The following is a 26,306-nucleotide window of genomic DNA, read 5'->3' as shown; positions in this document are numbered from 1 at the left end:
CTTAGCCTACTATTGCCTCCCAGTGGGGAAGTGGTCCACTTAAGTGATACTGCCAGAGAAGCCGGTGTTTGGAGGATATATTTGTCAAGGGCCGTTAAACCGTGCCAATATATCCTCCAAACACCGGCTTCGAGGACATTATCACTTTTATACAACAGGTTACCAACATATTCGTTCTAAATGTTCCATTGCCATACTGGCTGGCAACGTTCTTATCCCTTGCTTGCTAGCTAGCTAACTACAGCTAACTTACAGTCACGTCAAAGAGTGCAGCCAGAATAACAGCAAAGTAGCTGCATTTGCATTTGCTTAAGCTGTTTTCTAGTGACATTTTTTTGGATACATCCATAACAATGAGCAAATGAGGCGCAATTTCGCCTGGCATAGAAAATGTGCTCACTCATCAGGACACTGTTGTTCAGAGGAGCTGGCCAACAACACAGCTACAGTAACACAATCAATTCAAACTGAAGCTGGAAAGACTGCAAATTAGCTGCGTTTCATTTTACCTGTTTTTAATTTACATTTTTTTGTATATATCCATAAAAATTATGTCAGCTGATTCATGATTTCGACTAGCTGAAAAACAATGCCTGCCTCTCTATCTCATCCCGACTCCCGACACGTTCATCACTATGGGACAACTGGAGATCGAATTTCAATATTGAAACAATGTTGCAAATGTCAGAGAGACAGACAGCAAGGTTTATACAAATCTCCGCTGTTGAAAACAAAATGTTAGTCTAAAAGAAATGTGAGTTAATGTCTAGATGCTTTTTATAGTGGAGATCAAGTTTATAAAGTGCCTGGCTGGGCTGATGAGACAGTGGATTGCGCAGTCAGATGGAACAGAGTAAATAGGCATTTTAACGTCATAGATTTAGACGGTGGCAACTTGTGGAATAGACACCGGCTGGAATGCGGTTTTAACCAATCAGCATTCAGGATTAGACCCACCCATTGTATAACAGTTCAAACACAACACATTCATCTAACCATACTTTCATTGACAGTCCCACTGTACAGTTCTAGAAGAAAATGAACAGTGCTGTAGTCTACAAAGCTCCATAGGTACAGATGTAGATACAGACGCATATTGGCCTAAATATAGAATGTATGCGTCTCAAATGGCACTGTATTCCCTATATAGTGCACTACTGGTCAAAAGTAGTGGACTATATAGGGAATAGGGTGCCATTTGAGACACAGCTTATGTGTGTTGTTTTGAATAGCCACCTATTTCTGTTCAGTTGTAGAAGGCAAACATTAGCTTTGCTAATCTGCTAGTGAAGGGCTGGTTGCAAAGACACTGCTGTCTAGTCGTGTTGTCATTCATAGTACTGTTAGTCATGTTTAGTTATGTTAGTTTGTGTCATTGTCCACAGACATCCACACCTGTTTTATTTACATGTTTTTTTTTCTCTTTTACTCTATGGCCCTCTACTCTTTCTTTCTCTCTCTCTCTGTCTCCCTCTCTCTCTGTCTTCTTTCTCTGTACTCTACTCCCCTTCTCTGCTCCCCTTCTCTGCATGACGCATGTTCTCTGCATGCTGGAGCAGTCTGTAAGTGTCAAAGTTATCTTTATTATTGTGACTCTGACTGACTAATCTATGGTTATATTTACCTTGACTCTGACTCGGGTCTCCTAATACAGCCCTGTCTAGGATGTGGGACAGGTGTGTGTGTGTGTGTGTATATGGGGTAGCCTAGCGTTTAAAAGCCTTGGGCCAGTAATCGAAAGGTCGCTGGTTTGAATCTCTGAGCAGACTAGGTGAAGAATCTGTGAATGTGCCCCTGAGCAAGGCACTTAACCCTAATTGCTCCTGTAAGTCGCTCTGGATAACAGCGTCTGTTAAAGAACTAAAATGTAAAATGGCTCTTTGTTGTCAGCACCGTACTGAGTCGCAGGCATCCCAAATGGCACCCTATTCACTTTGTAGTGCACTAGTTTTGACCAGGACAGTGCATTATATAGGGAATAGGGTGCCATTTGGGACGTAGTCTCAGTGACTGGGGTGGGATCAGTCTACAATGTCATCTCCAGCCAACAGATCCTATTTCACACATCTGACTAACACTAAAGAGCTTTGTGCCTAGGTTAGCGCTGTAAGGCACACACTGGTACCCTGCCACATATACACACAAACACACACATACACACACGCAGGTGCACACCCACCGGCTCAAGTGTATAGGGAGCGAATACGAAGTGTTATCTGTGACTGCACTCACACATTCACGACGACAAATAAAATCACTGGGCTGTCCGTGTGAAAATAATATTCCTTCATAGGGATGTGGGAATCAGTATGGGTGTCTATGTTGACTCCTGAGTGGCGCAGTGGTCTAAGGCACTGCATCGCAGTGCTAACTGTGCCACTAGAGATCCTGGTTCGAATCCAGGCTCTGTCGCAGCCGGCCGCGACCGGGAGACTCATGGGCGGCGCACAATTGGCCCAGCGTCGTCCAGGGTAGGGGAGGGAATGGCCGGCAGGGATGTAGCTCAGTTGATAGAGCATGGTGTTTGGAACGCCAGGGTTGTGGGTTCGATTCCCACGGGGGGCCAGTATAAAAAAATATGTATTCACTAACTGTAAGTCGCTCTGGATAAGAGCGTCTGCTAAATGACTAAAATGTAAATGTATGTTTCTGTGTTTCTGTGGAAACCAATTACTGGTAGCAACATATACAGTGCCTTGCAAAAGTATTCATTCCCCTTGGCGTTTTTCTTATTTTGTTGCATTACAACCTGTAATTTAAATGGATTTTTATTTGGATTTCATGTAATGGACATACACAAAATAGTCCAAATTGGTGAAGTGAAAGGAAAAAAATTACTTGTTTCAAAAAAAGCTAAAAAATAAATAACGGAAGAGTGGTGCGTGCATATGTATTCACCCCCTTTGCTATGAAGCCCCTAAATAAAAAAATAGGAAAAATGCCAAGGGGGGTGAATACATTCGCAAGCCACTGTAGTACATTATGTATACATAACATACCTGTACCATACATCTGGCTGGAAGTAGCTCTAACTGACTGACACTTGATCTACTTTTCTGCTGGTTTACTGATCTATTAAACCATTGACTTTGATGATCTTGTGTCCGTTTATCCAGAGTTCAGTGTGTGAAGGGGGACCAGATGTCAGGTCTGAACTGGGATGTAATTTGGGAGATATGACTGTGTGCGTCCCAAATGGTACCCGATTTCGTATTTAGTGCACTACTTTTGACCAGAGCACTATTAGCCCTGGTCAAAAATAGTGCACTATATAGGGAATAGGATGACATTTCAAATAAAATAAAATACAAATCGTCACATACACAGTTTACAGCAGGTATAAAAGGTGCAGTGAAATGCTTATGTGCCAGCTCCTTCAATGCAGAACAATAATCAATATCAATAAAAACAATACAAATAGTCAAGGTCAAAAATACTGTAGCAAGTAATAAAAGAGAAAGTATGCATAGTAATAATAGACTGTATTTACTAATATAAAGTTGGTAGTGTCTTGGTCGCGCAGTAGAATACATTATATATAATAGAAAAGTAGTCACATGCTTCGTAAACAACAGGTGTGGACTAGCAGTGAAACGCTTACTTACGGGCCCTTCCCAACAAGGCAGAGAGAAAGAAAATAGAGAAATAATATAAATATAATAACACGTAATAATAAAAGTATTAATAAATACACAATGAGTAAAAATACCTTGGCTATATACACGGGGTACCAGTACTGAGTCGATGTGCAGGGTTACGAGGTAATTGAGGTGGATACAGTGGGGGGAAAAAGTATTTAGTCAGCCACCAATTGTGCAAGTTCTCCCACTTAAAAAGATGAGAGAGGCCTGTAATTTTCATCATAGGTACACGTCAACTATGACAGACAAAATGAGGGAAAAAAATCCAGAAAATCACATTGTAGGATTTTTAATGAATTTATTTGCAAATTATGGTGGAAAATAAGTATTTGGTCAATAACAAAAGTTTCTCAATATTTTGTTATATACCCTTTGTTGGCAATGACACAGGTCAAACGTTTTCTGTAAGTCTTCACAAGGTTTTCACACACTGTTGCTGGTATTTTGGTCCATTCCTCCATGCAGATCTCCTCTAGAGCAGTGATGTTTTGGGGTGTCGCTGGGCAACACAGACTTTCAACTCCCTCCAAAGATTTTCTATGGGGTTGAGATCTGGAGACTTGCTAGGCAACTCCAGGACCTTGAAATGCTTCTTACGAAGCCACTCCTTCGTTGCCCGGGCGGTGTGTTTGGGATCATTGTCATGCTGAAAGACCCAGCCACATTTCATCTTCAATGCCCTTGCTGATGGAAGGAGGTTTTCACTCAAAATCTCACGATACATGGCCCCATTCATTCTTTCCTTTACACGGATCAGTCGTCCTGGTCCCTTTGCAGAAAAACTGCCCCAAAGCATGATGTTTCCACCCCCATGCTTCACAGTAGGTATGGTTTTCTTTGGATGCAACTCAGCATTCTTTGTCCTCCAAACACAACGACTTGAGTTTTTACCAAAAAGTTATATTTTGGTTTCATCTGACCATATGACATTCTCCCAATCCTCTTCTGGATCATCCAAATGCACTCTACCAAACTTCAGACGGGCCTGGACATGTACTGGCTTAAGCAGGGGGACACATCTGGCACTGCAGGATTTGAGTCCCTGGCGGCGTAGTGTGTTACTGATGGTAGGCTTTGTTACTTTGGTCCCAGCTCTCTGCAGGTCATTCACTAGGTCCCCCCGTGTGGTTGTAGGATTTTTGCTCACCGTTCTTGTGATCATTTTGACCCCATGGGGTGAGATCTTGCGTGGAGCCCCAGATCGAGGGAGATTATCAGTGGTCTTGTATGTCTTCCATTTCCTAATAATTGCTCCCACAGTTGATTTCTTCAAACCAAGCTGCTTACCTATTGCAGATTCAGTCTTCCCAGCCTGGTGCAGGTCTATAATTTTGTTTCTGGTGTCCTTTGACAGCTCTTTGGTCTTGGCCATAGTGGAGTTTGGAGTGTGACTGTTTGAGGTTGTGGACAGGTGACTTTTATACTGATAACAAGTTCAAACAGGTGTTTGTAGGTGACCAAATACTTATTTTCCACCATAATTTGCAAATAAATTCATTAAAAATCCTACAATGTGATTTTCTGGATTTTTTTTCCTCATTTTGTCTGTCATAGTTGACATGTACCTATGATGAAAATTACAGGCCACTCTCATCTTTTTAAGTGGGAGAACTTGCACAATTGGTGGCTGACTAAATACTTAGGCGTTGTCGTGCACTCTTCAGGACTGTGTTGGTGTGTGTGGACCATGATAGATCCTTAGTGATATGGACACTGAGGAACTTTAAGCTCTCGACCCGCTCCACTACAGCCCTGTCGATGTGAATGGGGGCGTGCTTGGCCCTCCTTACAGCACAGTACAATGCATACAGGTTTTGTAAGTGTAGGTCTTTGTAATCCCTGTGGGAATTGAACCCACAACCTTGGATTTTGCTTGTGTTCTGCTCTTACCAACTAAGCAACACAGGACTTCAATTCCAGCCATGCAGTTATCAAGGAACATTCAGTTTCAGAAACAACTTTTTGACAGGCATGTTCTGTGGTTTGACATCTTTATAGTCTACTGTGCCATGGGTTACTAATGCCTGGAAGGAGAAGCAGCATGATCCCTGTGTGTGTGTACGTGTGTGTGCGAGCGTGTGTGTGTGTGTGTGTGTGTGTGTGTGTGTGTGTATGTGTGCGTGCGTGTGTGTGTCTGTGTGTGTGTGTAAGGGTTGGATGTGTATAGAGTCAGTGCAAATAGTCTCTAAGGTGCAGGTCTGTGCATGGTTAGCTGGTAGGGTTAGCTGTTCAGCAGTCTGATGGCCTGGTGGTAGAAGCTGTCTCGGAGCCTGTTGGTCCGAGACCCGATGCACCAATACCGCTTGCCAGATGGTAACAGAGTGAACAGTCCGTGGCTCTGGTGACTGGAGTCCTTGGAGATCTTCTGGGCCTTCCTCAAAGACCGCCTGTTGTAGATGTCCTGGAGGGCAGAGAGCTCACCCCCAGTGATGTATTGGGCCATCCCCACCACCCTATGTAGAGCCTTCCGGTTGAGGGCGGTGATGCAGCCGGTCAAGATGCTCTCGATTGTGTAGCTGTAGAACTTCTTGAGGATCCGAGGGCACATGCCAAATTTCTTCAGTCGCCAGAGGTTGAAGAGGCGCTATTGCGCCTTCTTCACCACGGTAGTGGTATGGTTGGTCCATGTCAGGTCCTCTGTGATGTGCACGCTTAGTAACTTGAAGCTTTTGACCCTCTCCACTGCATACCCGTCGATGACAATAGGGGCGTGCCCCCCCTTTCTTTTAGTCCACGGTCAGCTCCTTGGTTTTGCTGACGTTGAGGGAGAGGCTGTTCTCCTGGCACCACTCTGCCAGACCTCTAACCTCCTCCCTGGCAGAGTGGTGCCAGGAAACATTTGGGATGACTGTCATCTTCAAAAGGCTGCCATCACTAGAGAGTCTGTCACTGTAACACTTAACATGACAGATATTACTCAGCAGCTCTGAATACTAGTTGCCTTTAGACACAGATCTGGGATCAGTCTACCCTCTCCAAACCTTACATTAACCATCAGAGGTGGGAAACCCAAAACAAACTGACCTTAGACCAGTGTCTCTAGGGGCAGCTTCATCCTAGACCATCATGAGAAGTGCTCACATAAGGACTCCTTCATCTGGAATTGGCTCAGAAGTGGGTGTTTCTAACTTTTATAGGTTATTCAATAAGCCAGTAATAGCACCAGAGTAAGTGTCAGCAGTTTAGCCTCAGATTGTATTAGGATAAAGCAACGTTGGTGAGATGGATAGATTTTTTATAATCAAAGGGGGTAATTCATTTTTATACCCGAGTCATTATATGAACAAAAAAGCTGCAAAATATCACTGCACATTAAGAACAATCAGACAAAACTGCATTAACATCAGAACACTAGTTGATCCGTTTAATCATGTATAGATCTAGATCACAAACAGCTTTTAGGAATATCCTTAATAGGTAGCGCTCTACAATGCCAATCAAGGCAACCGTTATATCAAACAATACATTCTCAAAGTGACCTATTTGTTGATAGCTAGGATATGCATAGTTAGGATGCTTATTGAAGAAGAAATAGGTCATTTTTATTATCAGCTTTTTAACTAACTCACCAATATGCTTTTTAAAAGACAGCCTTTCTTCTATCCAGATGCCCAGATACTGTATTTGTAAGTAGGGACACAATCAATATGAACACCATCCAAAGTACATATGCTTAAATTATCTGAGTTATTTTTATGCGCTCTAGAGAACAATATATATTTAGTTTTACCTGCATTCAATACTAATTTCAGATCAATAAAGTTTTTCTTTAGTACAATGAAGGCAGACAATAGCGTACACAACAGTATCATCGGCATACAAGTGCAGGTAAAACATTTTTTACAGACATCAATATTCTTAATGTAAACAGTAAAAAGTACAGGACCCAGAATCGACCCCTGCGGGACACCTTTCATTATGTCCAGACCTTGTTAGTATGGACCTAGTTTTTTACAGGCTTGGTGAAAGTGTGTCCAGCAGCAGTCACCATTTATGAGTGGATTAGAAACCAGAGCACCATTTCGTTGAGACAGAATGATGACATTATGTCTGAGAATTCAACCCTGACATCTTGGTCCTTCTCCTCTCTGGCTACTGACTGTGTGTTATCTGTGATCTGGGTTTTTTCTTTCTTTCTAACCACCTCTCTCTTTTTCTCTTTCCTCATTTCCATACTTTTTGGGGTTCGGTCTTTCCATTGAAACCTTCCAACCTCCTCCCAACCAATCCTTCCTTGCTTTTCCTGTGAATCATATCTCTTTGTCCTGTCTATCTTTGTCCTGCATATCTCTCTCTGCCCTTCTCTATCCCTGTCCTCTCTCTCTATTCCTGTCCTCCCTACCTACCGCCTGTACCTCCCTGTCCTTCCCTGGTGTCCGTCCTCTCTGTCCAGCCTTCTACAGCGCAGCTCCACTCACCTCAGCAGGCATCATTCCCATCATGCAGTCTCTGTGTCCCGACGGCCAGAGGGACGAGTTTGGCTTCCTGCAGTACAAGAACTCCACGTGAGTCAGACAGTCCCAGCTTTTTCTCTCTCTCTCTCTTTCTCCCTCTCCCTCTCTGTATCTCTCTCTCTTTCTCTACCTCCCCAATTATGTTTCTCTCCTCTTTACTACAGGCAGCCTTTAGTTTAATGCCACTAACCATATTGTCCTAACAGTGTTAATGTCCATAACACTTAACAGCAGGATTGGATGGTGGTCATTACCTGTAATTGTATGCATGTGATTGATTAATCTCCTTCTGGTTAGTGTTTTGATTTGTGGGCCTCTCCTAATGGGAGGGGGCTGTCATTGTGTCTTTACCTATAACTATACCCCACACCTCTCTCAATACACTCTCCTCTCTTTTCGCTCTCTCTCTCTCTCTCTCTCTCGCTCTTCTCTCTCCCATCTGTCTTCTCCCTCTCTCTTTGACCCTTCCTTTCACTCCCTCCACTCTCTTTCCACCTTTCTTTCCCTCACTCACCTCTATTTCACCCCTCCTCTCCCCCCTCCCCTCCCCCAGTGTGACCCAGTTGTTGGAGCGGATCCATGAGGTGGCGTTACAGAACCACCTGTTCACAGCAGACAGGCCAGGACTGGGCCAGGAGCTGGAGTCCCTACAGCAACACCTGGAGAGCCTCAGCACACCCACAGGGTCCTCCCCACTGGACAACAACTTCAACACCAGCCAAGGTGTGTGTGTGTGTCACATTTCTTTTTTAAAGGTTATGACAGTTATTTTATTTCATCCATAACCGTCGGTTACACGGTTAAATGGTGATACAGCCCCATGTGTGTGCGTGTTACAGTAAACCTGTATCTCTGTGATGCGTGATTTGAAGGAGTCAGGCGCAGGAGGTTAAATCACAGTATACAGAGTTTATTCCGTAATACAGTGTTAACCAGTCCAGTGCGCAAAACAGGTGCACTGGAACAAACAGGCACACAGGGAAAATACCCCAGCAATACAAAATACACTGGGCTCAACTGAGCTACTATCTCCTCACAATAAACAATCACCCACAAAGACAAGGGGGCAGAGGGAACACTTATACACGTACTAATGAGGGGATATGAACCAGGTGTGTGTAATAGACAAGACAAAACAAATGGAATGATGAGATATGGAGCGGCAGTGGCTAGAAAGCCGGTGACGACGAACGCCGAAGCCTGCCCGAACAAGTCGTGACAGAACCCCCCCCACCTTGAAGCGCAGCTCCAGCAGCGCGCCGACACCGGCCTCGGGGACGGCCAGGAGAACGCAGAGCAGGGTGAGCCGGATGGCGACGGTGGAAATCCTGCAACAGAGAGGGATCGAGGATATCCCTCACCGGGACCCTGCACCGTTCCTCCGGACCGTACCCCTCCCACTCCACGAGGTACTGAAGGCCCCCCACCCAACGCCTCAAATCCAGGATGGAAGGACGGAGTATGCCGGGGCCCCCTCGATGTCCAGAAGAGGCGGAGGGACCTCCCGCACCTCAGACTCCTGGAGCGGACCAGCCACCACCGGCTGGTCAGCTCTGAGGAGAGACACATGAAACGAGGGGTTAATGCGATAATCATGGGGGAGTAATAACCTATAGGTAACCTCTTTGATTCTCCTCAGGACTTTGAACGGCCCCACAAACCGCGGGCTCAGCTTCCGGCAGGGCAGGCGGAGGGGCAGATTCCAGGTCGAGAGCCAGACCCGATCACCCAGTATGAAGACCAGGGCCTCACTGCGGTTGCGGTCAGCGTTGGCCTTCTGACGACGCACTGCGCGTTGGAGGTGGAAGTGAGCAGCGTCTCCTCCGCGCGCCGAAACCAGTCATCCACCGCAGGAGCCTCAGTCTGGCTCTGATGCCACGGTGCCAGAACCGGTTGGTAACCTAAAACACATTGGAATGGCGTTAGGTTAGTGTAGGAGTGACAGAGAGAGTTCTGGGCATATTCAGACCATGGCAAGAACACCGACCACTCCCCCGGCCTGTCCTGGCAGTAGGACCGCAGGAACCTACCCACATCCTGATTTACCCGTTCCACCTGCCCATTAGACTCTGGGTGGAAACCAGAGGTCAGGCTGACCGAGACCCCCAGATGTTCCATGAATGCCTTCCAGACCTTGGATGTGAACTGGGGACCCCAGTCAGACACTATATCCTCTGGTATCCCGTAGTGCCGGAAGACGTGTGTAAACAGGGCCTCCGCAGTTTGCAGGGCCGTGGGGAGACCGGGCAGAGGAAGGAGGCGGCAGGTCTTGGAAAAGCGGTCCACAACGACCAGGATGGTGGTGTTACCTTGATAGAGGGGAAGATTGGTAAGGAAATCAACACTCAGGTGAGACCATGGTCGTTGTGGAACTGGTAAAGGCTGTAACCTACCCGATGGGAGGTTCCTAGGTGCCTTACTCTGGGCGCGCACCGAGCAGGAAGAGACACACACCCTCACGTCCTTAGCCAAGGTAGGCCACCAGTACTTTCCGGTCAGGCAGCGCACTGTACGATCGATACCTGGGTGACCAGAAGAGGGTGACATGTGTGCCCAGTAGATCAGCCGGTCACGGATAAGAGCAGGCACATACTGCAGCCCAGCTGGACACTGAGGTGGAGATGGCTCTGTGCGTAACGCCTGCTCTATATCCACGTCCATCGCCCATACTACCTGGCGCCACAATGCAGGAGGCCGGGAGTATGGGGGTGTTGTCTCTGGGCCTCTCCTCTGTGTCATACAGCCGTGACAATGCATCTGCCTTCACGTTCTTCGTACCCGGGATGTATGATAATGTGAAATCAAACCGGGTGAAGAATAGGGCCCACCTGGCCTGGCGAGGATTCAGCCTCCTCGCTGCCCGGATGTACTCCAGGTTACAGTGGTCCGTCCAGACGAGGAAAGGGTGTTTCGCCCCTTTGAGCCAATGCCTCCACACGGTCAGGGCTCGGACAACAGCCAACAGCTCCCAATCACCAACGTCGTAGTTCTGCTCCACCGTGCTGAGCTTCTTGGAGAAGAAGGCACAGGGGTGGAGCTTGGGTGGCTTGCCTGAGCGTTGAGATAGGACAGCGCCTATCCCTACCTCGGACGCATCCACCTCCACTACGAACGGTAGTGATGGATCAGGGTGGGCCAGTACCGGGGCTGAGGTGAACAGACCCCTCAAGTTACTGAAGGCCCTGTCAGCCTCAGCAGTCAGTTTGTGGGTATCTATCTTAATTTCATGAGTTTATTTTTGTACCCAGCACCTGCAAGTTATTGGATGTACATACACTGCATTTGATTCTGTTCTGTGCGATATCTATTGGAGAAGCAGTTCCTGGCCCAGGTATCCTGGATGGATATTGACCTCATTCCGTCAGTAGAGGATGCCTGGTTGTTCTTTAAAAGTGCTTTCCTCTCCATCTTAAATAAACATGCCCCATTCAAAAAATGCAGAACTAAGAACAGATATAGCCCCTGGTTCACCCCAGACTTGACTTCCCTTGACCAGCACAAAAACATCCTGTGGGGTACTGCATTAGCATCGAACAGCCCCCGCGATATGCAACTTTTCAGGGAAGTCAGGAACCAATATACACAATCTGTAGCACTAACTCCAAAAAGTTTTGGGACACTGTAAAGTCCATGGAGAATAAGAGCACCTCCTCCCAGCTGCCCACTGCACTGAGGCTAGGAAACACTGTCACCACCGATAAATCAAGAATTTCAATAAGCATTTTGCTACGGCTGGCCATGCTTTCCACCTGGCTACCCCTACCCCTGCCACCAGCTCTGCTCATGCTGCCAAACATGCCCTCGTAAAACTGACTATCCTACCGATGCTTGACTTCGGCGATGTCATTTACAAAATAGCCGCCAACACTCTACTCAGCAAATTGGATGTAGTATATCATAGTGCCATCCATTTTGTCACCAAAGCCCCATATACCTTCCTCCATTGTGACCTGTACGCTCTCGTTGGCTGGCCCTCACTACATATTCATCGCCAAACCCACTGGCTCCAGGTCATCTATAAATCACTGCTAGGCAAATCCCCGCCTTATCTTAGCTCATTGGTCACCATAGCAACACCCACCCGTAGTATGCGCTCCAGCAGGTATATCTCACTGGTTATCCCCAAAGCCAACACCTCCTTTGGCCGCCATTCCTCCCAGTTCTCTGCTGCTAATGACTGGAACAAACTGCAAAAATCTCTGAAGCTGGAGACGCTTATCTCCCTCACTAACTTTAAGCATCAGTTGTCAGAGCAGCTTACCGATCACTGCACCTGTACACAGCCCATCTGTAATTAGCCCACCCAACTACCTCATCCCAATATTGTTATTTATTTTGCTCATTTGCACCCCAGTATCTCTATTTGCACATTTTCTTCTGCACATCTATCACTCCAGTGTGAATACTAAATTGTAATTATTTTGCATTATTTCCTATTTATTGCCTTACCTCCATAACTTACTACATTTGCACACACTGTATATATATTTTCTATTGTGTTATTGACTGTATGTTTTGTTTTATCCCATGTGTAACTCTGTGTTGTTGTTGTTTTTATTGCACTGCTTTGCTTTATCTTGGCCAGGTCGCAGTTATAAATGAGAACTTGTTCTCAACTGGCTTACCTGGTTAAATAAAGGTGAAATTAAAAATTTTAAAAATGTAGATTATCTGTGGTTGTGCTGTGTGATTCTATCCCTGCAGGGTTCACAGTAGCTAGTGTGTTGAAGAACCAGTCAGTGTTCCATCAGTTCCTGGTCAGGAATCTGTCCCTCCCCAACGACACCGCCAGCCTGCTTCTCTCCACTCCTGTCAACCTCAAAGAGGTCTGTGTTCCTGTCACATGCACGCACGCACACACACACACACACACACACACACACACACATACACACACACTGTACCTCCCTAGTCCTCATCTACCCCTGGGGAGTGTTTTGATTATAGGCTAATGCAGAGTTTAAATTCAAATGTTGTGACATGACTGATGAACAAGGAAGTAAGAAACAATGTTAGTATAGACTGCCAAATCTGAAATCTTGGCTATTGGGTATATTTACATTTAAATAACACAATTTTGACATCTAAATTTGAATATACACCCGTTTGCCAAGATTTCAGATTTGGCAAAGACTTATTGTCATTGAGGAGTGACATTGAATCATACCGTATCAATATATGGCTCAGTGCCTCCCACCTTTCTGTTTCCCTCCATCTCTGTCTCAGTTCATTGTCTAGGCCTTCTCCAGTCACTCACTTTCTCTCTGTCCCTCCATGTTTCTCTTCATTATCCTGTCTTTCTGACAGCTTTCCCTATGAGAAAAAACACTGAAGTCCTGTCTGCCACCTGTGTGTGTGTGTGTGTGTGTGTGTGTGTGTGTGTGTGTGTGTGTGTGTGTGTGTGTGTGTGTGTGTGTGTGTGTGTGTGTGTGTGCGTTTATCTTCCTGTTCTCTGAGTGTGTGGGTCCTCTCTTTCCCCTGCTGAACTGTAGGTCTTCAACCTGATATTTGGCCTGTACCCCAGAACTGGAGGGGGGAATAGTCACAGTTCTGGAGGGGAAAAAGAGACTGCACACACACCTGCAGAGAAGATCCTTCAACTGGAGGTAGGCTACTAATGGAAAATATTGAATTGAATTGATCTGATTCTGTGTATTAGTTCAGCAGTAATCCCCTCCTTTCCTCCCCTCAGGAGAAGCTGCTAGGAGCCATGCATAGTCTGGATGGTGGACTGATCCACAAAGCTTTAATAGACCCAACCAAAGCAGTTCATCGGCAGGCCCTGCTCAAACTCATGTCCCAGGCTTTAGGCCTAGCAGGAGGAGGGGCAGGCCAGAGATACGACCCCCAGGGACTGAAGGAGGTGGAGGTACACTGCCTATCTTATATATCCTCCTCTATCTGAATCATCCCCCATTTCTTTCCTCCTTCCTCCTGTCTTTTTTTCTATTGAATCAATAGCCTTTATCGTACAGGACTACCATTGAAATAATTGATACCACACTTGATGATGATGATGATGATGATGAATTGTGTTGTATGTGCTGTTGATTGTTTGTTTGTTTTTTCAAAGGGTGTTCTCCTGACTGGTGCCATGTTGGAAATGCTTACCTGTGGGGAGGACGGGACTAGTGAGCTGAGCAAGATCCTATTGGTTCCTGAGAAGCAGCAGTCCCTGCTCCAGGCCTATCGCAGCTCAGTGTGTGGTGGTGGGGCGGGACAAAGGACTGAGCGCTTTGGAGAGATGAGCCAGGAGCTGCGAGAGCAGATAGACACACAGAGCCTTATTGACAAGGTACATTAGAGACAATCGCTTCGTCCAAAATGGCACCCTATTCCCTATTCAGTGCACTAATTTTGACCAGGGCCCATAATAAAAAAGTAGTGCACTATATAGGAAATAGGGTGCCATTTTGGACGCACTCAATGGCTGCTTTGAACTGAGAATCCCTGTGGTGACGTGCTTTTCCCGCATCAAACACACATAAATAAATACTGTGGATTTGTGTTTGGAATGGCAGACATTCTATGGCTCCTCAGTATATATCTCAGTTTCAATCTCAGATAGTATCTATCTCAGTATATACTGTATCTCAGTATCTATCAATATATACTGTATCTCAGTATCTATCTCAGTATATACTGAATCTCAGTATCTATCTCAGTATCTATCTAAGTATATACTGTATCTCAGTATCTATCTCAGTATATACTGTATCTCAGTATCTATCTCAGTATCGATCCCAGTATATACTGTATCTCAGTATCTATCTCAGTATCTATCTCTAATACTCTCATTATTCTCTCTCCCTTTGATTCTTCTCCACATCTGTCTCTTTTTTCTCTTTCTCTCACTCTCTCATTCTCTCCCCCTTTCTTCTGTCTCCACACCTCTCGGCCTTCTCTCTCCAGCTGCATCTGGCGCAAGCCAACTCCTCGGCCCCTCTATCCCAGTCCCACCTTGGTGCTCTGCTGAAGGACTTGGCTGACGTGGAGAGGCTCCTCAGGGATGTAGACCTGCTGTCAGGCCTGGCTCGCCTGCTCCCCAAGGGGGCCTGTGCCGGCCACGCCCCCCCCGGGGCTCTAGCCAACACCACCACTTCCTGGTCCCTCAATGCCACCACCTGGGGGCCCAATACCACCGAGAACCCCTGGGGGGAGGGCGGAGAGGAGGAGGGGGGAGGAAGAGAAAAAGAGGAAGTGAAAGAAGAAGAGAACCCTCGCTCGCAGTTTTCTGCCTTTGTGCAGCTGTGGGCAGGGCTGCAGCCTATTCTGTGTGGGAACAACAGGTTTGTGTCTATGTAATAGAATCATTCCTATGCCATTGTTCTTTAACTGGAGATCCAATAGCCTGAGTGCTAGTTTGTTTGTGCTATCATGCCAATTCCCTGTCACCCACTGTCATGACAGCATGGACTTGCTTGAGCACAAACAGATCTGGAACCAGGCTGGAGATCTACAGGGTGTGCAGGCTTATGTCCCAGCCATATAATAACACACCTGATTAAACTAATCAAGGGCTTGATGTTTTAAATTGATAAGATGCATCAGGACCAGGCTAGAGAAACACTGTGCTGTAAACCTATGCTGTAAAGGCTGAAGTTGTTGATCCCTATCTACTGTCTCCAGGATCATTGAGCCAGAGGCTTTAAAGCAGGGGAATATGAGCTCTCTGGGCTTTACCAGTAAAGAGCAGCGCAATCTGGGCTTACTAGTGCACCTGATGACTACAAATCCCAAGATCCTCTACTCTCCCATTGGCTCACAGGTGGACAAAGTCATTCAGAAGGCAAGTACATGATCATGTTCTTTCAGGCTCTGTCGTCTGTATCATTATAGTGTATGTAGTGTACATGTACACAGTGACTTGTGCCTATACAGTGTCCTGTAATGGAGTTATTCAGATGTCATTTTTGCATTGCTTGGTGAAACATGAGCAGACTATAGAGCTATGTACACTGCTGCCCAGGCATCGTCTATATTAATTTGATAAAGTACTAGGAAAACAACTTGGAAATGCTTACGTACACAAGATGCCAAGACTAAACTGAGGATTGCCGGTGCTCCAATTTTTCTTTTATTTATACTGCCTAGCTGTTGTCAGACACTTTGAGACTCACCGTGTATTGAGAACATGTTGGGAATTCAGTAGGAGCCCCATGGTAATTTGTATCCCAGCCTTACACATTAATCATGTAGCTACATGTTCTGTACATCGGTTAAGGGCAAGATGTGTAGGAAGTCAATGTGTTGCTAGATGAATCATGCCATCCTCAGTCCCCGGAGGTCTCACTAAACCACAACATATGCAGAACTGGCCATTGATTCTGTTTCTCTGTACATCCCACTAGTTACTAATGGCTTGTTATTGGCAGATGGTCTATAGCTAGATTTGTTATCTTAGCAAGAGGACTGGAGGAGGGAGGGAGGTTGAGAAATGAACAAAACTAGAGAGGGAGGGAGGCAGAAAATGGAGGGAAGGGCCACAGAAAGGACTCAACAGAAAAGGACAGTTGAAAGGATGTGGATAGAGTAGCTAGAGACATTAATGGGACTAGAGACATTAATGGGACTGGGATAGCTCTGGTCCAGGATGTGGCTTACTGACACTGAGAAGCCTCAGCACCAGCAATCTGCACGTAACACCCTGGACCAGAGTTAGGACTGGGATAGCTTCTTCTGTGTCGGTGACATGTGGCTCTGCTTCTGTGTGAAGGCCAATGAGACGTTTGCGTTTGTGGGGAACGTGACCCACTACGCCCGGGTGTGGCTCAACATCTCTGCCCAGCTCAGGACCTACCTGGAGGAGGGCAAGCTGCACCACCACCTGGCCTGGTTGCAGCAGGTAACACACAGCTTTTACATTTCTTCATATACAGTAACAGGCACTATTTACCTCACCTCATAAGGTAATGTTGTCTGATAAATGGCATAAGATTTAACTGGCAATCTTGAAAAAATGTTTTGTCCCCCACACAGTACATTAATACAGTTCATATCTTGCCTGATAAGCCCATATGTACACTGTAACATAAACACATACACACTACTGGACAATAAGCCCATGGATATGCCTACCTGTGTACTAACTCCTTATGTATTCCTCTTCCTAGTTGACCTCTGACCTACGTGGTCACCCGGAGCTGCTGAATGGGACAGACAGTGATCTGCTGCGTGGGCTGCTGGAGGGCAACTACACCCTGCCCAACACCTCCACCCTGCTGCAGCAGCTGGACACCATCGACAACGCCGCCTGCGGCTGGACACACTTCATGTCCAAGGTCAGTATAAAACTAGAATGAGAAAGAAAGAAAGAAACACACAAACACACAAAAAAACAGAGATGAATAGTACACCTAGTATTAGTAGCCTGGTTGGAAAGTTCAGAGCGTCCAAGGTCACTATCAATTACATGAGAGCTTTATATGATTCTGGTGGGCGTTCTGATTCAGACTGACACAGGAAGAGCAGTGGAACTTGAGTACTGTATATTGATCTGGCCACAGACAGCAGGCGTGCAGTAATATGAGCACTGATAATCCACTCTGAACAGGATGCAAAGCTCCATTCAATAGTCCCAGGATTCATCCCAAATGGCACCCTATTCCATATATAGTGCACTACTTTTGACCAGAGCCCAGGGCAGGGACTATTATTACCAGTGTTGCCGATATAGACGTTTCCTGTGCTCTTGGCGGTTGGCACTGCACTGTGGCTGCCATCTGCTCCAACCCTTCTAACCTGTGTGTGTTTGTGGGTCTTTCGGAGGGGTTGAGATCAAGGCAGAAGACAATTTTCCATTGACTGCAAGGAAAATGGATCAATAAAGTATTATTCTTCTTGTTCCAGGTCAGTGTGGATATCTTCAAGGGTTTTCCGGATGAGGACAGCATCGTCAACTACACACTGAACCAAGCTTACCATGATAACATCTCAGTGTTTGCCAGTGAGTACACTAACCACTGCAGTGGACAGACTACTTGATTTAATCATAAGAAAGGATAGGATATGACAACTTTAGTGTCCATTACATTATCACAAAATGGAAATGTGTCTTTGGCACTCGATCAGGCTTTACAGTAAAAACAGATAATGGCTAATGGCCAGGCCCAGGTAGCCAGATGGATATGACTGAAAGGGCAGCAGCTGTGGCATGCAGCTAGCCTCCAATCGGAATAGACTTCATATTATGAGGAAATCATGTAAAATATATATTGTACATAATGTCCCCCTCCCTTTTGACCAGGTGTGATATTCCAGACCAACATAGATGGCTCCCTGCCTCCTCATGTCCTCTATAAGATCAGACAGAACTCTAGTTTCACAGAGAAAACCAACGAGATCCGCCGGGCCTACTGGCGCCCGGGGCCCAACACGGGGGGAAAGTTCTACTTCCTCTACGGCTTTGTGTGGATCCAGGGTACGTGACCAGAATCCTCCATCTTGTCTACGGAAGTGTTGTAAATGTAGACTGAAATGTTGTCAACTCTAGCCAACTCTAGCCAAGTTTAGCCAACTGTAGCTAACTTGAGCCAACTTTAGCCAACTCTAGACAATTATATCCAATTCTATCCAATTCTATCCAACTCTAGACAGCTCTAGCCATTATCATCAGCATCACAGCCACAAAGGCATTAAAGGGATACTTCGGGATTTTGGCACTATATCTACTTCCCCGTTTTTATTTCTCTCTGTGTCCAGTATGAAGGAAGTTAGAGGTAGTTTCGCGAGCCAATGCTAACTAGTGTTAGCACAATGACTGGAAGTCTATGGGTATCTGCTAGCATGCCAAAATCACAAAGTACCCCTTTAACCAAAGCAGAATAGATTGGCACCCTGGCTATATCAAATTAATTCAAATGAAGAACACTGTTGGCTCTAATTAGTGTTTTATACAGAATTTTAATGCTGGTATGGCATTTCCAAATGTTGTTGTGTCGTTGGTATGTTTCTCATTCCTCTTGCTTAGTAGTAATGAAGACGTCTCAAAACTCAAAGCTGTACTTGTTGTTTCAGCGTTATCTGCCGAAGGCAACACTATAAATAGGCTATACATAGACTAAAGACTATAGACTATATATCACATGCCAAACGCACGTTCACGGAGGACACAATTGTTATGTCAAACTTATTTTTTGCTGTTGTTTTATTAAGAGAAGGATTTATTGGGGTAAACTGCTTACCCTAGTGATCCTGAGGTTGGCACACCTGTGTGGGTACCAACGCCAAGCTGCAGATCCAGCACTTTCTCTCTGTATGTTTAGGGGAAAACCTGATGGGAAGGCTTACTCACTAAGGTGTAGAGTGGCCCTGTCATCTCTGCTGCATCTCTGCTGTGTGTGTGTGTGTGTGTGTGTGTGTGTGTGTGTGTGTGTGTGTCGGCGTCGGCGTGCGTGTTTGCATGCCTGCATGCGTGTGTCCTCAGATATGATGGAGAGAGCCATCATTAATACGTTTGTGGGCCATGACGTGGTGGAGCCTGGCAACTATGTTCAGATGTTCCCTTACCCCTGCTACACCAGAGACGAGTAAGACCTGGAACTCTCTCTATATACCTCTCCTCTTCTCACATTGTGTTTTTCTTATAGTTGCTCAGCCCAAAATAACTATTCATTCTGGCACTAGTTCTATGTTAATTCTGAGGTAATCACATTACATTGTCCTTGCACATTAGATAGATAGAGTTAATGGAAACCACAATTGACTCTGTTCCATTTATTCCATTCTAGCCACTACAATGAGCCCGTCCTCCTATAGCTCCTCCCACCAGCCTCCTATGCATTTTACATTTTTCTTATCCAGAGCGACTTACAGTTAGTGAGTGCATAAAAAAAAAATTTTTCATACTGGCCCCCCGTGGGAATCGAACCCACAACCCTGCCGTTGCAAGCGCCATTCTCTACCAACTGAGCTACACGGGACTATGCTTAAGATGCATGTGATTTTAATGTTCGTGCATCTTATGCATATTTCATGCGTTATGAATATCAATGAGTGTTTTGTACCAACATTCAAATCATACACGATTCAGCCCTTAGACCTTCGTATGATAGTATTGGTATTTGTTATTTATTAGGATGCCCATTAGCCGCTGCAAAAGCATCAGCTGCTCTTCCTGGGGTCCACATGAAACATGACATAATACATAGTACAGAACATTATTTGTCAAGAACTAAATACATGTAAAACGTCACACATAGCCTACATATCAGTACATACAGTACACACCATATCTAGGTCTAATACATAGTACAGTGCAAATTACAATACAAGATATATAAAATGGGTGTGTCTCTTCACAGTCCCCTTTGTGCAGTAAGGTGTTCTTTTATCTGGTTTTTTGAATCTGGTTTTATGCTAGCTTGAGTTACCTTGGGTTCCATGTAGTCATGTAGTCATATTTAATACTGTGCGTTTCCCAGGCTCTGTTCTGGAGCTGGGGACTGTGAAGAAACCTCTGGTTGCGTGTCTTGTCTTGTACCGACAGTTCTGTACAGTCAACACATCAATACCTTGCACAAAGACCAATAGTGATGCAGTCAATCTCTCCTCAACTTTGAGCCAGGAGAGACTGACATGCATGTTACTGACACTTTCCCTCCGTATACAAGTGCGATACGTGCTGCTTTGTTCTGGACCAACTTCAATTTACCTATGTCCTTCTTTGCCGCACATGACCACACAGCTGGGCAGTAGTCCAGGTGCGACAAAACTAGGGCCTGTAGGGCCTGTCTGGTTGACTGAGATGTCAAGAAGGCAGAGCAACTCCCTATCATGGACAGACCTCTTCCCATTTTAGCAACCATTGAGTCTATATGTTTTGACCATGAAAGCTTGCTATCTAGGGTTACACCCAACAGTTTAGTCTCTTCAACTTGCTCAATTGCCACATTATTCAAAAATAGATCTAAACGAGGTTTAGCGTTGAGCGAGTGATTTGTCCTGTCTGTCATTGGTCCATAGCTTCCTGTTTGTGATCGAGCACATGATGCCTCTGTGCATGGTGATCTCCTGGGTCTACTCTGTAGCCATGATGATCCAACACATTGTGGCTGAGAAGGAGCACCGGCTCAAAGAGGTGAGACTGCCTGCAGCTACACTAGGGTCTCCGTGTGTGTCCCAAATGGCAACTCCTTTATAGTGCACTACATTTGACCAGACCTCTGGTCAAAATTAGTACACTATATAGGGAAAGGGGTGCTATTTAGGATGCATATCCTATTCAATGTCTGTCTGTCTGTGACATTGGTGCAGCAACACTAAAGCCATCTACTCTCTGCCTTTGTTCGGCATCATATAGCAGGATTATGTCGCTCATGTTTGTTGCCTCTCTTCTGCCCCCTGCTGGATAAATATTGATTTCAATTAAATGTTTTGTATGCATTTACCTCTTATGGAAAGTAACTTGTATCCTCCCTGCCTGACCTGTAGGTGATGAAGATGATGGGCCTGAACAACGCGGTCCACTGGGTGGCCTGGTTCATCACTGGGTTTGTCCAGTTGTCCATCTCAGTGACCGCCCTGACGGGCATCCTGAAGTACGGCCGGGTGCTCCTTCACAGCGACATCTTCATCATCTGGCTCTTCCTCTCCATCTACGCCATCGCCACCATTATGTTCTGGTAATGACACTACTACCGCTCTGATGTTAGTCTAGTAAAAAGCATGAGTTGACACACAGCCAAAATAGTAGGAGAAGTGCAGACTAACAGACTATTATACTATAAAGAACAATTGTAAATTTAACAATTGAATGATTGGGAGCATGTCTGCAACTTTCATGGACTTAGGCGCAGATATAGGATCAGCTTGCCTTCATGAAATTCTAACCATTATTGGGGAAAAATGTGAAACTCATTATGGACCAGTGTCAGGGGCAACTGAAACTTAGACTGGTCTCTCTCTCTCTCTCTCTCTCTCTCTCTCTCTCTCTCTCTCTCTCTCTCTCTCTCTCTCTCTGTTATTGCTATCCTCACTGAAAGCAGTGATATCAGAGCAGCAGTGATGTCACACACATTCAGGGTGTTAGCGATTTATCTAATGAATCACTCACTATGAGTCACTATGATATTTAACGGCTGATTTGATAAAAGTGGTTTCACTCAGTTTCACTTCATGTCAATGTTCGATGAGGAAGAAATTGCTATCTCCTTAATGTATCAGACAGACAGTGACTCAGCTCCTTTGCAAGACGTCCTAAGGGAACGTGTCTGGTCGGTAAATGCTAACAAATAGGAACACTCTCTACCTAACTTTTCAACCAAGGTGCATGGATTGAGGAGCAAACTAAAATGAAGAGGAAATTAAGCACCTGTGAATGCTTAACCTCATCTCCAGGCTATTGCCCATTGGGCGAAAGTGTCTAGAAACAAGATTAGTAAATGCTTACAGTATCTGTCTGTGTCCTGTCTGTGTATGTCAGTTTCCTGGTGTCAGTGATCTACTCCAAGGCCAAGCTGGCGTCAGCGTGTGGCGGGATAATCTACTTCCTCAGCTATGTCCCATACATGTACGTGGCCATCAGGGAGGAGGTGGCCCATGACAAGATCACTGCCTTCGAGAAGTGCATCGCTGTAAGATCTGGACTTTGTTCTCCTCCCTGACTCTCTCCCTCTCTGCTTTATTCATGACATGGTATTTTTTGGTCGTCACATACTGTGCCCATGTCTAGACTGTCTGGATATATTTAATGAGAGAAACATCACCCCAGGCTCATTGCTAGATTTAGTTATTTGTCTCTTTCACTGCGTCAAATTGGCTTTTTCTGAGTGTCAAAGGTGTATCAAAATGTCCTTAATCATAACAATTTCAAGCAAAGTAGTTGAAAGTCAGGATGAAACAAAACTTCAAGAGGCGTGAATTGCAATATTCTCTGACACGACCAATCTGAATTAGTCAGCTCTTGAAAGACATTGATCTTCATACATGTCAATAGCTTTTAACACGTCCATTGTCCTTATTCCCATTTTCTCCTCTCTCCAGTCTCTAATGTCGACCACAGCGTTCGGCCTGGGCTCGAAGTACTTTGCCCTGTATGAGGTGGCTGGGGTTGGCATCCAGTGGCGCACCATCAACCAGTCACCTGTAGAGGGCGATGACTTCAACCTTGGCCTGTCCATGATGATGCTCATCATCGATGCTAGTGTGTATGGAGTACTCACCTGGTACATAGAGGCTGTACATCCAGGTAAACAGTCAGCATCCAATTTGGATTTCCATTTTTCAAGTCTTTGGCTGCTAACTAAAATCCCTCCCTTTTGTGTCCCTATTTTGTAACTGACTGTCTGAATATGTTTTGGAAGCAATTGGGCTGAATCCCAAATGGGTTTTTTCACCCATCCTCTAGGGATGTATGGGCTGCCTCGGCCGTGGTACTTCCCCCTGCAGAAGTCCTATTGGCTGGGAAGTGGGCGTGTGGAGACGTGGGAGTGGCCCTGGGGGGGAGGGGCCAGGCTGAGTGTCATGGAGGAGGACCAGGCGTGTGCCATGGAACACCGGCGATCTGGTAGGGCCAAGCCTGACCTTGGACTTGGTTAGTGGATAGTTAGTAGAAACATTGTTGATAGGTAGTTGAACATCTTCTCAACATCTATAAAGCATTGACTTGGGACTATCCAAATAAAGTGTTACCAAAAAGTCTAATCTCAAAATAAGGTTCTTCTCTGGTTCTGTAATAGACAGCATCTTTATCCTCCCCTCTCTCTCTCTCCCTCTCTCTCCCTCCAGAGGAGATCCGTGGTATTGAAGAGGAGCCCTGCCACCTGCCTCTGGTGGTTTGTATAGACAAGCTGACCAAGGTCTACAAGACGGGCAATAAGCTGGCCCTCAACAAGCTGAGCCTCAACCTCCACGAGAACCAGGTGGTGTCCTTCCTGGGACACAACGGTGCCGGCAAGACCACCACCATGTGAGAGAGAAAAATGTGTGTGTGCCCACGTGTGTGTCAGAGGGTCCCCAGTTGTTTGTGTTATGTTTACGTGTGGATTTACAGAGAGACCCAGAGAGATGTGTGTTGTATGTTTTGGTAAGACTTTGTTTGAAGGGCTATTCATCATCTGCTGATAAACCATATTGTAGGTGAACTATTTGTAAACAATTGTCATGTAATGATAATTTATAAACAGGCCATACATAATGTTGGCTATAACATCACCATAACGTTCCCGTAATCTTTCCTTGACGTTCCCATATTATTCCCATAACATCACCATAATGTCCACAAAATGGCCTTCAAATACAGTATAACCTATGTTTTACGTGTCCACTAACTAACCCTAGCACTAACTACCATTGGTTCTCCACTACGATCCCCAGGTCTATTCTGACAGGTCTGTTCCCGCCCACCTCTGGCTCAGCCACCATCTACGGCCATGACATCCGTACTGACATGGAGCGGATCAGGCAGAACCTGGGCATGTGTCCACAGCACAACGTGCTCTTTGACAAGCTCAGCGTGGAGGAGCACCTGTGGTTCTACTCTAAACTCAAAGGCATGGCCGAGGAAGACATCCGCAAGGAGATGGACAAGTACGTCACATCCCATGTTGATGGTTTAACCAAATCAAAGACCCTAAGGTGGAAACTAATCTATCAACATGGCATTAGATTAGGATCTCACCTCTTCAAATTGAAGGGTGTAGATAGTATATAAGTACAGTTGACAGCAATGGAAGGATATGTATAGTTTTGAAACAAATGATACCCATCCACAGCCCAAAAGAATTGAAATGACCATGAGTTGTGTGTATGTTGTCAGGATGATAGACGATCTAGAGTTGAATAATAAGCGTCACAGCCTGGTGCAGACCCTGTCTGGGGGGATGAAGAGGAAGCTGTCCGTGGCCATAGCGTTTGTGGGCGGCTCCCGGGCCGTCATCCTGGATGAGCCCACGGCGGGGGTGGACCCCTATGCACGCAGAGCCATCTGGGACCTCATCCTCAAGTACAAACAGGGTGAGACATGATGCGTCAAACTCACACACTAACACTCACAACAGGTGAGACATAATAATAATATGCCATTTAGCAGACACTTTTATCCAAAGCGACTTACAGTCATGTGTGCATACATTTTTACATATGGGTGGTCCCGGGGATCGAACCCACTACCCTGACATTACAAGCGCCATGCTCTACCAATTGAGCTACAGAGGACCACGGTTGACATGGGTCAACCACACTAAGGTTGCGTCTCAAATGGCACCCTATTCCCTATACAGTGCACTGGTTTTGACCAGTGTCACCCTGTTCCCTATACAGTGCACTGACACTTATAAAACACATATTGATGTATATTAAAATACAATTGTGTTTCTAGGTCGCACCATTCTGCTGTCCACCCACCACATGCATTGACACGTGACAAAACATTAGGAACACCAGCTCTTTCCATGACAGGTGAAAGCTATAATACCTTATTGATGTCACTTGTGAAATCCACTTGAAGCAGTGTAGATGAAGGGGAGGAGACAGGTTAAAGAAGGATTTTTATGCCTTGAGACAATTGAGACATACTGTAGATTGTGTATGTGTGCCATTCAGAGGGTGAATGGGCAAGACAAAATATTGAAGTGCCTTTGGACATCCAGCCAACTTGACACAACTGTGGAAGCATTGGAGTCTACATGGGCCAGCATCCCTGTGGAACGCTTTCGACACCTTGTATAGTACATGCCCGACGAATTGAGGCTGTTCTGAGGGCAACACGTTCAATATTAGGAAGGTGTTCCTAATGTTTTGTACACTCAGTTTATATTGAAAGAGAAACATTTCAACTGTGTTTCTAGGTCGCACCATCCTGCTGTCCACCCACCACATGGATGAGGCTGACCTGTTAGGAGACCGCATAGCCATCATCTCCCATGGAAAACTCAAGTGCTGTGGCTCCCCACTCTTTCTCAAGAGCACATACGGAGACGGCTACAAACTCACCCTGGTTAAGAAACAGAGTGAGAGCGGAGGTGAGGCTTTCCCCATATATGTTTATATGTGTGTTTCTCTTTTTCATTTTGTCACTAGCTGTCTCAGTCTATTATCAATCACAGCCTTCCTCTGTCCCTCACTTTTAGAATATGATGGATTTGTTCTCTATCAGTGGAGGCTGCTGAGGGGAGGACGGCTCATAATAATGGCCGGAATGGAGCGAATGCAATCAAACACATTGAAACCATGTGTCTGATGTATTTGATACCATTAAACTTATTCCGCTCCA

General features: G+C 45.5%; 1 protein-coding gene across 1 annotated transcript in view; it reads left to right on the top strand.

Annotated features, from left to right (window-relative positions):
- The window catches only part of abca2 (ATP-binding cassette, sub-family A (ABC1), member 2), a 91,169-nt gene that overhangs the window by 49,420 nt on the left and 15,443 nt on the right, over positions 1-26,306 (top strand). The window contains exons 3-24 of the mRNA XM_084176447.1: positions 8,035-8,146; positions 8,649-8,818; positions 12,800-12,921; positions 13,588-13,701; positions 13,788-13,964; positions 14,169-14,390; positions 15,008-15,384; positions 15,725-15,884; positions 16,812-16,940; positions 17,209-17,376; positions 17,945-18,041; positions 18,342-18,515; positions 19,521-19,623; positions 21,059-21,173; positions 21,527-21,717; positions 22,518-22,668; positions 23,078-23,282; positions 23,442-23,600; positions 23,822-24,002; positions 24,410-24,622; positions 24,852-25,048; positions 25,882-26,055. Coding sequence (XP_084032573.1) covers positions 8,035-8,146; positions 8,649-8,818; positions 12,800-12,921; positions 13,588-13,701; positions 13,788-13,964; positions 14,169-14,390; positions 15,008-15,384; positions 15,725-15,884; positions 16,812-16,940; positions 17,209-17,376; positions 17,945-18,041; positions 18,342-18,515; positions 19,521-19,623; positions 21,059-21,173; positions 21,527-21,717; positions 22,518-22,668; positions 23,078-23,282; positions 23,442-23,600; positions 23,822-24,002; positions 24,410-24,622; positions 24,852-25,048; positions 25,882-26,055 — 3,711 coding nt within the window. The remainder of the gene's footprint in view (positions 1-8,034; positions 8,147-8,648; positions 8,819-12,799; positions 12,922-13,587; positions 13,702-13,787; positions 13,965-14,168; positions 14,391-15,007; positions 15,385-15,724; positions 15,885-16,811; positions 16,941-17,208; positions 17,377-17,944; positions 18,042-18,341; positions 18,516-19,520; positions 19,624-21,058; positions 21,174-21,526; positions 21,718-22,517; positions 22,669-23,077; positions 23,283-23,441; positions 23,601-23,821; positions 24,003-24,409; positions 24,623-24,851; positions 25,049-25,881; positions 26,056-26,306) is intronic.

The sequence above is a fragment of the Coregonus lavaretus genome (assembly GCF_964263955.1).
Source record: "Coregonus lavaretus genome assembly, chromosome: 14".
Lineage (NCBI taxonomy): Eukaryota > Metazoa > Chordata > Actinopteri > Salmoniformes > Salmonidae > Coregonus > Coregonus lavaretus.
Note: the sequence above shows the minus strand (reverse complement) of the source record. Positions and strands in the feature narration are given on the sequence as shown.